Source organism: Carassius gibelio, chromosome A18 (genome assembly GCF_023724105.1).
Source record: "Carassius gibelio isolate Cgi1373 ecotype wild population from Czech Republic chromosome A18, carGib1.2-hapl.c, whole genome shotgun sequence".
NCBI classification, from domain to species: domain Eukaryota; kingdom Metazoa; phylum Chordata; class Actinopteri; order Cypriniformes; family Cyprinidae; genus Carassius; species Carassius gibelio.
In genome coordinates, this window is record NC_068388.1 from 5,773,505 (window position 1) to 5,787,591 (window position 14,087).

Consider the following 14,087-nt stretch of genomic DNA (forward strand, 5'->3'; position numbering starts at 1 on the left):
ATGGATTGTAACCGCAGATTCATGTGCCGATATGGATTGCTGAGTTAAAGCGTTCAGTACTTAATATTCATTAAATGTGTGATACAGCGCATAAGTCTCCATTATGAGGAGGTGGTGTAGACTAGGGGTGAAGATTAGGGCTGCTACCTCTAGGGTCGTATCCTGTATCCTTGAGCTTCAGTATCACTACTGTACTTGTGTGCTAGTCTAACAGAAAGAAACTTTGCAGAAGCAAACCACTTTTCAACATGGCAATGGTCAGGTATCACGATTGTGAAATGAAAAGTATGGCATCACTGATATCAAAAGTTAATGAAAATTGTTTATCACTACATTATTTGCTTTTATTACATCTTGCTAAATATTGAAGAACTAAGAAATGTGTGTATATGTAGGTAATCATTTTTTCATGTTTTTAAAAGACGTTTAATAATTATATGTCGTTTTTGGTCAAAATACAGTAAAAGTACTGTATAGTAATATTGTGAAATATTATTGCAGTTTAAAACAACTTATTAATTTTTATATACATTTTAACATGTAATTTATTCTTGTGATAGCAAAGCAGAATTTTCAGCAGCCATTACTCCAGTCTTCAGGGAAAAATGATCCTTCAGAAACCAAAAAATTTTTTAAAAAAAATTAAGTCACGAGTACAGATTATTTCACGGTCATAGCTCTAAAAAAAGCAGAATAAACTGTTGATTATACAGATGAGCTTGAGGTTATTGCTACTACGTGCCTCAAACAATAGACCTTTGAGGTGATTATTGCCGGAGCCTTATTCCCTGTAAACAAGACTTGTCAAAGTCAAACTGATAAAATAAACCTGTGCAACCTTGACTCATGAATTAATTATGCAGCAGTCAGCCAATTACAATGAAGCTTATAATTCTGGACACTACTTGACACTTTTCTGTGAGCACTGCATTTCAGCCGGTCCATGGCGTCCTGCAGGCATGGTGCCCTGAGGCTGAGACTTTGAGCAAAACGCCTGAACCCAGACCGCTCCAGGGGTATTGTCTTCGGGCCTGGTGGGTAATGAATGTGCTCTGTCATGTTGTGTGGCAGTGCTTATGTGCAGGTGACTAGATATTGAATCTCTCTTCATCTCTGATCAATCTACCTGGTGTTTCCTGTCTCTAACAATATTCCTGTTCTTATACAGTACATAATGAGTTGGCTACACTATAATAAGAAAAAGCATAATAATGCAGGTTTTTAAAAGCTTAAATGTAAGAATTTAATTAATACCATAAAGCAGGGAAGGGCAGTACCTATGGTGACATTAAACTGTAGAAAAAAGATAGTAAAAAGCATGATTTACAGTTCAGATACAGGTCTTCACAAAAACAAAAAGTTTAATGATCATGACCTTCACATCTCAGCCTTTAAAACATTTTTTGAGAAAATGGGGGGTACTAAGTCTACACTGACCATAGCTGCAAATGCATTCCAGCTCCAACTGGTTAGATTTTCTGAGAAATAAAAGGGATTTCTATGTTTTATTCATTCAATAGCCTACAGACAGCCAACAGCAACTCTGCAAGCAGGGGGCGCTTTTGAAGTGGAAGACATAACTATTAACAGCTGAACACAAAGCGGCGCAGCACTGGACTCTGAAACATGCAGTGCTCATGTATATGAAATAATTAATAGCCTTTTGAAATGTGCATATTAATGTGTTTTTGGGGCAACATGTAATGAAAAAAAGAAGTGTAATAATAGGAATAATAATTCACAAGATTTTCTTAACAATATATAACATTCAATAGAATTTTGCAATATAATTTATTAGCCTATTCATTCAGGTAACTTTTGATGCTCTAGCGGTTAATAAACAGAACTGCTTGCGTCTTGCGGAAGAACATCGTAGCCGGAACTACTTCTCTCTGTTTATGTCTATGAAGAATCACAAAGGTACTGGGTTACTCCGCCGCGGTATCCCCGAAGCAATCTAAAATAGTCTGAATATAAACACTTATTATAGGTGCACCCTAGTGATTCAGGACACGCTAAAAACACGGTTTGGAAAATTAATTCATGGTGTACTCGCTTATTATATACATTTTTCTACATTTTGAACACAAACAAAGTTACGGACCGCAGCTCTGATTGGTTGTTTTTTACCGGGAGCGGTCTGTAACTGCATATGGCAATAGGACCACTGGGAGGAGCCAGAGGAGCTTGATTTTTTTCACAGATTATCTGTCTCATATTCTACTGTCAGGACATAATGACAGGTTTAACAAATATGTAAAAAATATATTTTTACAAAAGTTACCTACTGCAGCTTTAAGGTGAAAACTTTGCATATTATCTACCCCTAAAAGGTGCATGAATAAATAAATAACATTTTACAATAAGGTTCCATTAGTTAATGTATTAACTAACATATACAGACAATGAACGATACATTTATTTCAGTATTTATTCATCATTGTTAACGTTAGTTAATGCAAATATAGTTAGTTCATGTTAACTAAAGTAGTTAACTAATGTTAACTGATGAACCATTTGTAGTGCATATGTAATAAAAGGCTTTTCATAAGGAAAAACTAAATAAATCCAACAATTAAAACATGTAGAACTTCTCTCCTCCTCTATCCCTTTCCTTCATGTCCTTGTATTTGTACGAGAAGTCTGATTTCTCCTCCATCAAATAATCTGCCAGAAGCACTTCTGCTATTTTCATTTACAGAGAACCTTGTCCATCGTTCACATTGTCTTATTGATTGATTGTGCACATAACACTGATGTGTACAATGGAATAAAACCCTTAAAGCTATTGTGCTGGAGAGGGGGAAAACATCACGTGCATTGTGTATTGAGCAGAGTCTCTATGCCTCAACATGCAGTACTCAAGTTCATTGACCACACCGCCTCACTTTTCTCTGGGGTGGCCATCAGGCTTTTATTTATAGTTATGTCTAAATCCACGGCAGCAAAACTGTACACCAAGTTGCAAACAAGCCTCAAGGTTACAGGAGGTAGCGGTGCTCTAATGCAGCCATGAACTCTCAATGTATCGGCCCCGAGGGTGAGGATTGCAAAGTCAGTTGCATCTTCAGCCACCATTAGTATTCTGATTGTACCTCCAGAGTATCTGAAGTCTTTCCCAATATACTCCACAGATTTCCTTTACAACTAAACATGACTAGCAGATCAGATGCAACACGGGTCAATCTACGAAAACATTTCTCCCTACAATTTGAAGGGGGAAAATATAATATTATTTAAACCAATAAAAATGTATTGCAGTTATGTTATAAAAGTTAAAACTAAAACCACAGAATATTTTTTGTAATAAAAACTTTTAACTGAAATAATAATAATAATAATAATAATAATAATAATAATATATATATATTTCAGAAGTTGCCAAGGCAATGTTTCTCATTTTTATTTAATCATGATAGTCTAAAATAACTAAAACTGAAAAGAAAAATTATGAAAACTTTAAAATTAAAACAATTTAAAACATCATATCTCATTAGATTATCATTGCTATATATATATATATATTAGGGCTGTCAAAAATAGCGCGTTAACGACGTTAATTAGTTGTTTGTCGTTAATTACGTCAAATTTTTTAACGCATTTCACGCATGCGCAGTGTGACAAATTATTTAGGTCAGGAAAGTCTCGTCGATCTCCGAATTCTCAAGATAGTAAAAAACAGCGGCGAGCGCTGCGACGAAAACACAGAAGAAGCTTAAGTTTTTACCCCAGTTACTCTCAAATACGTTCATGCCAAGCTCGATAAACAGAGACGACTTTGGTAGTTGATACGCTGGAGCTTCCTCCTGTTATAGTGTCCTGTGTTTCACACTGCGCATGCGCAGAACGCCTACATGCAATGCAGCAAAAATTACAGCTGTTTGGAAAAGCATTTGCATTTTTACTTGGTTTTACTGGCACTTGAAGCCTTCAGAACGTGAAAATATCGATCCTAAAGTATTGTGGCAGAGCAAATGAACACCTCCTAAAAACAAGAGTGCCCAGAGTGCAGAGGGCGCATGTTTGTGTTTCTGAGTTCATTCTTTCGAGTTTCTCTATGCATAATTTCACAGATATGTGGCTATTTTTAACAACTGGTTCACCTAAAACTCTTACACTATCTGTAGTTAAATGGCATGGTTTGATATAGTGCTCAGGTAAATTTGATTAAGTAAATGTTAAACTTTTGAAATTCAGAAAAAAAAGAACCACATATTGATGAATCAATACATGAAAATGATGTATCGGTGTCCTGTTATTTATTTTTTGGTACGCATTTCAGAAAACAAAAAATGGTTAGGATTCAGGTGTTATTGCAAATAGTGATTAATCATGATTAATCCACTGAAAATTCTGATTAATTTGATTAAAAATTTTAATCATTTGACAGCCCTAATATTATATATATATATATATATATATATATATATATATATATATATATATATATATATATATGTTATTAATTACTGGGCTAGGGAAAGGCATAAAAAAACTAATAAATCCAAGAAGTAAAGGTATAAATTTAGAAGGGGGAAAGTGCAAGAGATAAAGGTAATAACAACCACTGAACTGCTCAAAATCATCTGTGCTGAACAAAAACACCTGTCTTTCAGATAATGAACAGACGGTCGGCATATGACTAAATCTCTCCTTGATGACAATGACTGCGTAGGCACACATTCATGAGTGGAAACAGATCTTAACACTGATTTTAATTTGCACGTATTCTGTGCTACAATGAAAAAAAAAATTACGGAAAGTTAGGGACAACCTCCTAAAAGACTGATCCCATTCCCAAGGTAAGAGGAATGTGGGATTTATGGATACATTCACCCCATTACCAATGCAGAGATAATCTGCAATGGAATACCACAGGTATGATTGTGAGGTGGGGGCTGTATCATTTTACAGAGTGTGGAAGTCATCAATCACTCGCTCTGTATGTTCCCACCACTGCTTGAAATGCTACATGGATTTCAGATTTGTGCTTGATGCCTGCCCTGAATGACAATCACGCACACAAAATTTGAACATTATGAATGTCCCTGGCGACATGAGCATGAAATTGAAAATCGAAAATCTGTTGATAATTTGTAATTCTTTGGTTTGTAGGAGCAATGGATGAGCATTTTTGTAATTTGACTACTTGAGTACAAGACGGATAAATCAATTACAGTATGCGGCAAGTTCTGTCTTCGCTATTTGCTATATGGCCTATTTACACACTGGGCTGAAAATAAACAACAACAAAAATAGAAACATTATAACAAGGGGAAAAAAAATCTAAAACCAATATTATGTTTAGGTGGTTCATGTAGTTTTTTTTTTTTTTTTCAGTTCAAAAATTGTATTATATTTATTATTTCTAGTTATTCAACTGGGCTGCTGAATGCTTGAATCCGATTGGCTGATGAACGTTCTAAAGTGGGAAATGATTTTCAAAGATACGCATAATTAAAGTAGTTTCAGGCACAAATGTCTTGAAATACAACATCTAAAATACTTATTTAATTACTTTCTTATAACTAAAAAAATAAATAAATAACTGAGCAAATTTTATATTGTACAAGTGCATATTCATATACATGTACATTTTTTTTGAGTTTGGCATAGAATGTTAATAGGGGCATGCGTGGCCTCATCCTTTGTATAGGCAGGTAGTCTATGGACAGAAAATGTCCTCAGAAAAAACACTAAATTTAGAGTGTCTACCTTCTTAGTCAAGCCCGTCTTGGCAGGAGCAATTTAATACATTTACTGACAGATGGTGCATCACTTTGAATCTATCAGGACATTTAGACGTTGATGACTCTGGACATGGCCAATGGCTCTCTATGTTGCCAACAAGATGGAATCAAGGAGAACACTAAGAGAGGGGAGGACATAGAGAGAAATAACATCAGTACAGCAGTAAGTCAATATGACAATAAAGTGCTTTCATTCTTCCATCTCCTCCATCACTGGGCCAGCGGGGCTCAATCCTGTACATCCGCTCCATTGTAACACCAACCATCCACGTCATAATCATCCTGCTGGGTCTGGCCCGGCCATGTTCCAAAGCTAATTACATCTATTAAGAGCAAATTAAGCTCAGTAAGGAGGAGGTGGCAGGGAATTGAAAACCTATAATGGAAGGTATAAAAGAGTCATAGCTGACCACTCAGAACATAGTTGATATATGCACTAGGGGGGTTTTATCACTTAACATTACTGACGTCATTTCTGAGAAGGCCTGAAATGAGCATTTCCATCTCACGCATTTTAATGTAAAGGTTTAATTACCAGGCCTTTCAATCTATTTATTTGAAATATTAAAGTAAAATAAAAGAACAAAGTCAGGTTTAATAAAAGTAGGATTAATCAAGTACAAACAAATGAACTATTAACCTGGAGATCTTATATACATAAAAATAAGCACGCGTAAAAGCAAACGGAGGCCGATTTCAATTTATTTCTCTTTCTGGGTGACATACAGTAGTCCACAGAAAAAAAGTAATCAATTTATTAAGATTTCAAATATTTTGACTAGGTCTCAGACTTTTGTACCCCAAACAGACAATATAATTAAAATTGTCCGGCCATTTGTTCTTGGTAAACCATTCAACAAATTTCCAGATTTCACCAAGTAAGTCCACATGTGTGAAAAATCAAAGCCGACAGAAGAAATCTAATAAGACAAAATCAAGCCCATGAGTGACACATACAGACTAATGAATGTCCAAATCAGGGCTGATCAACCAGTGACCCTGTGAATCAAATCCTGCCAGTTACAAATATTTTGGAGGCCCTTCAATGGATTGCTGCACTGCCCAATACATCAAAGTGCTTCAAGTGCAAATCTAAAAGGCTAGTTCAAAAGCACTTTGCAGACATCAATTAGCGGTAGGGATGCACCGATCATGATTTTTCATGGCCTATTCCGATACCGTTTTTTTACAAACAAACTGGCCGATTCCGATTCCGATACCGATTTCCGATTTTTTTTTTTTTTAAGCAACAAACAAGAAAGAAGCAAAGTGTGCATAAACAAGATGTTTATTTGGTATTTAATAGGCCAAACTAGCTTTTGGCCATTGAAAACAATCTATATTTTTTTTCACTTGAGCCAATGAAAAATAAATAACTATTCTCTCAAGTAAAAAATATAGATGTGAATCATTACCCTAAATTTTTTTAATTGGATGAATTAAACACTTTTTCTCAGTGTGCTACAGCAGGTGATTTTTAAATCAAATTAAGTCGATGTAATTTTAAGGTAAAATAAAAATAATCCTCCTATACAGAACTGTCGTTTACTTCTGGCTTTTCAAACGTGTATGCAAGTTCCACTTTACAAAAAAACAAAACATCGGCCGATTGCCGATCGCGTATTTTAAGCGAAAACCGGCCGGTTCCGATTTATGGCCGGTCAACCAGTGCATCGCTAATTAGTGGACCAGAATGTTTGAGCTACCTCAATATGTGTCTCATCCGATCGGATATTTTTATGCAAATGATGTAGATGCAGACAAATCTTCAGAGATGGAAAAGCAGCGACACAAATGCTTGCACAAACAAACAAGGGCTTATTCAGAAAAGCGCTCATAAAAACTGATGCATCTGCTAATGCACCTGCAACATACATCCTGACCATGTTTCTAATCGAAAATAGCAGATAGTACTCTTGAATCTGGTGAGTCATAGTAGTTCTCGAGACACAACCGAGTCAACAACATCTGATATCATTCGATACGTCAAATCTTAAGCGCCAGAATATACAATGCTGATGACCGTTGACATGCGTCATCTCAGCCAGTGAAAAGAGTCCAATGATGTTTAGCTTCACTCATAAATAACGCTGGTTTGTTTATTGACAAGTGCCACACAAGAGCTCTTTCTCAACAATAGGCTACAACATGATGTGAAAGCAAGCAGAGTCGTCTCAGATGACCCCACAGACCTGTCGTCAAACTGGAGAACAAAAAAAGGGAGGTGGGTGTAATGCTTTGTGAACCGCTCATTTAGCAATGTCTCTATACCTTACGCATGGTGGAAAAATTATGCTGACCTTTTCTAGGCAGACGAAAATCCCTAAGCGAAAAAATGCATGCTTGCAACCTCAAAGCAGGAGACTGAGGCACGAAGACCTCAAAGATGTGGGCATCCTTTTCAAGTGGCAGTACAAAAAGGGCATAAATCATTTCCACAAGCATTCAGCCTCTTGAAATCCCATTCAATTTTAAGTGAATTCCTCATAGCTTTGTCCATACAAAATACTGAGGGAAGGAGCTAGCATCTCCCACACGTTCACTTGACGCAAAACAGTGATGACTGATTTAAAACTGATTCTCGAGGCAAAAGGGCTCTGACTTGTCTGTGGAAATATGAAATGACAGTTTACCATGATTGGACGAGCGGTTCACTCAATCAGTCTTTTTGCCCCACATCAAGCCTTTACACGCGTCACATAATGTTCACTACCTTAACAATGATTTCTCCATGTCCTCTGCTATTATAGCAAAATATAACCATAATATTATTGAATCAAACTGAACCTTTACATATCGGCCATGCAATTCCATCATTTTATGAGGTTATATCTGCTGCTACAAGACATTCACACATTCCACGACATGTAATGTCATTTCTTTGATTTAAAAATACTTAGCATATGGCAGACACAGTTGGAACAAATGGTGAATAAATTGTTTTTTTCTTCAAAGCTTTAAATAAAATTGTAAATAAATAAGCCAGAGAAGTGAAGAAATACACAGTGAGTTTGTGTTTTGTACAAACCCTCCATATGTAACAGCACTGAAGTTTTCATTTATTAATTATCTGTTTTTCTCTGAAGGACCACCATCCAGTGTACAAACACATCATAAACATGCAAATCATATGCATCGTTTTCCTGCACTGAGGACTGATGCAACAGAAATAATGCCTCTTTAAAGGTGACGTTTGTAATCTGTGCCACCTGCAAATATAACAACTGCTTTCAAGTAAGACGGTCTGCCATTGTTCAGACTGCCCTGGATGACACTCAATATTTTAGAATAATTTGATCACTAAATTCCACAAATGGATCAAGCTTTCCACAAATTTGTGCAATATTTTTAAATGATTAATTTGTTTTATTAATTTACATTTTATGTATTTATATTTACACTATGCTCTGTTGAAAATAACTATGTTTTGGGTCCGAGAGATTTAATAATAGATGTAAAAATAAGCATTATATATAACTTATATCATAATCTAAAAATAATATAATTTCTCTTTTTTTCCTCATATAAGTCATCAAAAAATATATAATTTCATCTGACCTACCCAACGCTAATTTACTTTGGTTACTGAGTTTTGTTTATAAATTACATCAAATTATTAAGTCATAAAGTAATGCTTTTGTTGGTTTGTTTTTTACCTGTATTTTTGGTTTTATAAAAAAAACTCATCACCTTTTAAACCGAGGACATGGCACCTTCCAGGTACAAATTAACCAAAATAACACTCATGTACCAAAAGAGAACAGGAACTGCTGCAGAGTAAAGCTGACAGACGGTGATTCTGTTCTTTTTTTTTTTCTTTTTTCAGAGGAACAACACTATTAATCTGTTCTGTCAGTGACCTTGCAAGACAAACACAAAAAGCACATGGACCAACAATCCAACAAACATACTCCTTGGTCAAAACAAACACACACACACACACACACACAGTGAGAAGGGGCTGAAGCACTGCCGAGCGTGAGCATCTGTGTTCTGTTGACGGAGAGCTGTAAATCGTGGTGGAGCACAGTGGCATATGGAAAGAAAGAAAGAGTAATGAAAGTTCAGACCATTCCTCTGCAGCGGCAAAAATGAACGCCAACAAACGGCGGCAGATTCATCCATCTCCAGATCACCTCATGTGTTAACCTGACTTCACCCCACATGTACAGGGAGGGGAAGTTAAGACTCCAGAGAGGACGTGGGATGAGAGCCAAGGAATTGAGGAAGGAAACTGCAATGTCAGGTCTGCAGCGATTCCAGGGAGGGCTAAAACTTGAATTAAATAGCTTATTACAGAAGAAAATATAAGCATTGGAGTCTTTAATTTACCTGTCAAAGGAGTCTTCAGTAAACGTACAGAGTTCTTCACCCTCTTATTCACACGTCTCAATTCAACCAACTGCTCCTATATAAAAAAAAAAAAAAAAAATTTAAACCAATGAGGGGAATATCAGCTGGAGCTCTGTTTAATGACTTTGTGATTATTTCTCATAGATTGATTATAATGTGCACAGGTAAAAGTGTGATTAAATAAAATGATAACCAAAGCTAAGCTCATTGTGTCACATTACAATGTAAACTGAAATTGAACCAAGTTCAATTTACAGCAAAAATGTTTTTATTTATTAACTGCTAATTAATTAACTGGATTTTTGCAAATTTACATGTAATTCAACTTTTGAGATTTTTATTGTTGCTGTTACTTTCCCGAGCTTTTAGAACAGACAATAAAATGGAGTAAAGACACAATTAAATTACTTTTTTAAAACAGATGAAGTAGCATTGTAACTGTTTATAAGGATGTACATTTTTATCTATTTTTATATAGTTTGATCAGGGAATTTCTGTGATTTGCGACTTTTGAAACATATGGTGCAAATAGCAAGTAAGACAGACCTTACTCAAATAAGCACTAAACTAAAATAAAATAATGAATTTTCCAAACAGAATTGTTGCAATACATACATGTGTGCGAAAACAAGGCATCTTATAAGACAGCATAATTATGGTTCTTAGCTTCTGTCAGAATATGAACGTGTATGATGCCTTAGAAACCGTGCCATTTTGCTGCAACTTTCTCTCTTTGTATTTGCATACATGTTTGCTTTTGAGTTGCTGTTGCAGTGGTCTGCAAAAATAAAGAAAAAAATAAAAGACAAAAAAAACTAAAAAACAATTCACCAACAATGATCAGTCCAGACCATTCAAGGGGAACATTGCTGGAAAACCACAACTGATAAACAGTCACCACACAGCAGACAAATGCACACCTATATCCCGTTATTAAGACTTCAGTATTATTACATCAGATTCACATAACCTCCCACTCACAGACACAGCACCTGGGAAAACCTCTGTGGCTGTCTTCAGAAAAACTGATTCAACCAATAATATCACATTTGACATAATGCTATTTGTGAGATTGCCGTGTAATGAAACAAACAATGTCCTCCTCCAGTTTAATGTGAATTAATCATCCTAGATCACTCGAAGAGCGATTAGGCTGCAGGTGAGTGAAGCAACTATTTAATACTCACTTATTAAAACCCAAAATGGAGCATTTAATGAGTGAGGCCTTTAACTAATGGACACTCTCTGAAATAATGAAATGTGTAAGTAATGAAATACTCCGGTGCAGGTTAAAAGCTACATGTAGTGTTGTAAATCGAATGGGAGCACGGGGTCTTTTCAGGATCAGTGGTGGGTTAATAGGTCCTCGAGTGGGTGGATGAGTGTGTGAATAATCTGTGATGGCCTTGACAAAGCCCTGTGGACACAATCCTCACTCTCTAAAAAGAATAACAAGCACCACTGGAGGCTATTCCAAAAGGGCAAACCAAAAGTTTAGGTGTGAAAACACTGATCCAGAAACACAAATACATGCATGCAACAAGAAATAAATAAAATCATACACCCACACACACACACACACACACACACATATATTTTTTTATGTAAGCCTGGAGAGATATCATTTACTCTGACATTTAAAGAAAAAAAAATGCACAAAAATGTTTCATCTACCAGTCACAGATAATCCAAAAATATGAATCTTTCCGACATATATTCTGCATGTTTTCTAGATTAATGGACTGACACAGCTCACATACGGACACATCTTACCCTACACAGGAAAGCCAGACACACAGCTTATTTGCTCAGTAATAGCGACCTGAGCTTTCAAATTAATCAAAGCCCAAATGGTCTTACGATCAGAATAAATGATGCTTGTTTATAAATCAAATGTTGTGTTGACACAAACTTTCATTTATTTAATTGTGTGCCAAATGGCACTTCAATGCCTGCAGTCAGAGGGCATATAGTCTCTTAATGGAAAGTTATTAGTGTTGCAGCCTGGCTAAATGACCTAAGAAAAATCAATTTTGTTATTTTCTTTAAAAGCTTTAAGCATATCTTTTTAAGCTTGCATCACAGACTTTAGTCCAGTCAAAAGTTATCAAGACGCAAACAGCATACCAATAGCAGGACTAGGTGTCTAAATTGTAGCACAGCGGCCCAAATCTGCGGTAAGTCTAAATCAGAGGAATGTCTTTACAGCCCTGCAGTAACCCAGCGGGGCACTTTTAAATGGTAGTTTTATAACCTCCCCATCCTCCAGATTAAACCATACAGTTACTAAGCCTGGTGGGTGACATTGTTAACTTCATGTGACAAATAATTACTCTACATTCTCTAAAACTCAAGGGTTAAGCAGTGGGTCTATAAAAAAGAAATTGAATTACATATGAATAAACTATTCTGAATATTATTTGGCTCAGAGGCTGTATATATGATTTAACGTGCAACATGAAAAAGCCACATGTTAACTTTACTAGAACCATTTAAGAGACTCTACATTGGCAGTATTACAGCATTTCAATCTGGAGAAATAGTATGAATATAAAAAAAAAATATCACAGACGTACCTATACATACATTTCACTGCAGTTTCCAGGTGAAATGAATACTAGAGGCAGTAAAAATTGTATCAAACTAATTATGATTACAGGGAAATACTATCAATAAAAAGGCTTTTTTGCGTGGTTTTGTGCACAATCAGGCAAAATACACAATTTACATACACTTCCATCACTGGTAGTTCCTATATTGCTGTTTTAGACCCTACTCTGAAGTAGGAGCTAATTTAGTTTCCCAAAAATAGAGTTCCTAGAACTAAAACCATTCCTAGTTCCTGCAGTGTGAACATGCCAAAAAGTAGGTACTTCCACCAATAATTCTAATGCCGCGTTTCCACCGAAATTACCCGGAACATTTGTACCAGGAACTTTTTTTTCCAGGAACTTTTTTCCCCCCAGACCTGTTGCTTTCTGCGTTTCCACCATGGTGTAAAGTACCGGGTAGATTAGGCAAATAGACTGATGACGTAGGTCTGTGCGTTTCTCAATACAAAGTACCTCTGATTAAAAAAAAAAAAAAAAAAAAGGTACGCTGATTTTGGACGTGCATTATCGGTAGGTAGTTCTGACTTCGTGCATTCGACTGGGGAGTGTGATGTCAGCGACGACGCGAATCCTGTAATTTTCCTCTCTGTGTATTTACAATAAAACGAAATGTGATATAAAATACCACTGCCTCCTTTGGTTTTCATTTAAGCATAATAACAGCTGCAGAAATCTACTTAGTTCAGGGATGTATATGAAGCCATTACAATGAAACGAAATATTATATAAATTTGCCTTTTTTATTTTCATTTTAACATATAGATAAATTGAATACAGACCAAAGAAAACCTGTTAGATTTACCCCGCAGCTGAATTATATTTTATGTTTTACCACTAAAGAGACATCAGAGCCAGCGGCACATATCAGAAGGTCTATCCCAGGAGAGGCTGCTCTCTGCGGATACATGAGGACTGAGCTCCCGCTGATCGAGTGGAGCTCACCGTCTCAGAGATCGGCGAAACACATTTTTAAATAGGCGCTGTCTTTATAAATAAACCATAGATTTGAGTTTTAAACAACTACATTCTCGCCTGAAATAGTTTTAAAATTACATTTCATGACACAATAACAGTAATATTAGAAAATGATCCGAATAAATGGTGTTTGAACTCAACCAATGCTGCGTGAACTCAGATTGCTTTGGCTACTGCAATTTTCCCCTCAGTATATTTACAATAAAACGAAATAGGATATAAAATACCACTGCCTCCTTTCGTTTTCATTTAAACATAATAACAGCTGCAGAAATGTACGTAGTTCAGGGATATGTGTAATGTTATATACAGCCATTGCAATGAAACGAAATATTATATAGACTTGCCTTTTTTATTTTCATTTTAGCATATAGATAAATTGAATACAGACCAAAGA

General features: G+C 35.8%; 1 protein-coding gene across 3 annotated transcripts in view; it reads right to left on the reverse strand.

The window, feature by feature from the left end:
- The window catches only part of LOC127934660 (tetraspanin-9), a 185,909-nt gene that overhangs the window by 107,750 nt on the left and 64,072 nt on the right, over positions 1-14,087 (reverse strand). For 2 of the 3 annotated variants that reach the window (XM_052532180.1, XM_052532182.1), the window contains one exon: positions 10,083-10,158. The exons of the other annotated variant lie outside the window; for it this stretch is intronic. In XM_052532180.1, the coding sequence (XP_052388140.1) occupies positions 10,083-10,158 (76 nt within the window). The remainder of the gene's footprint in view (positions 1-10,082; positions 10,159-14,087) is intronic. 3 annotated transcript variants of the gene reach the window in all.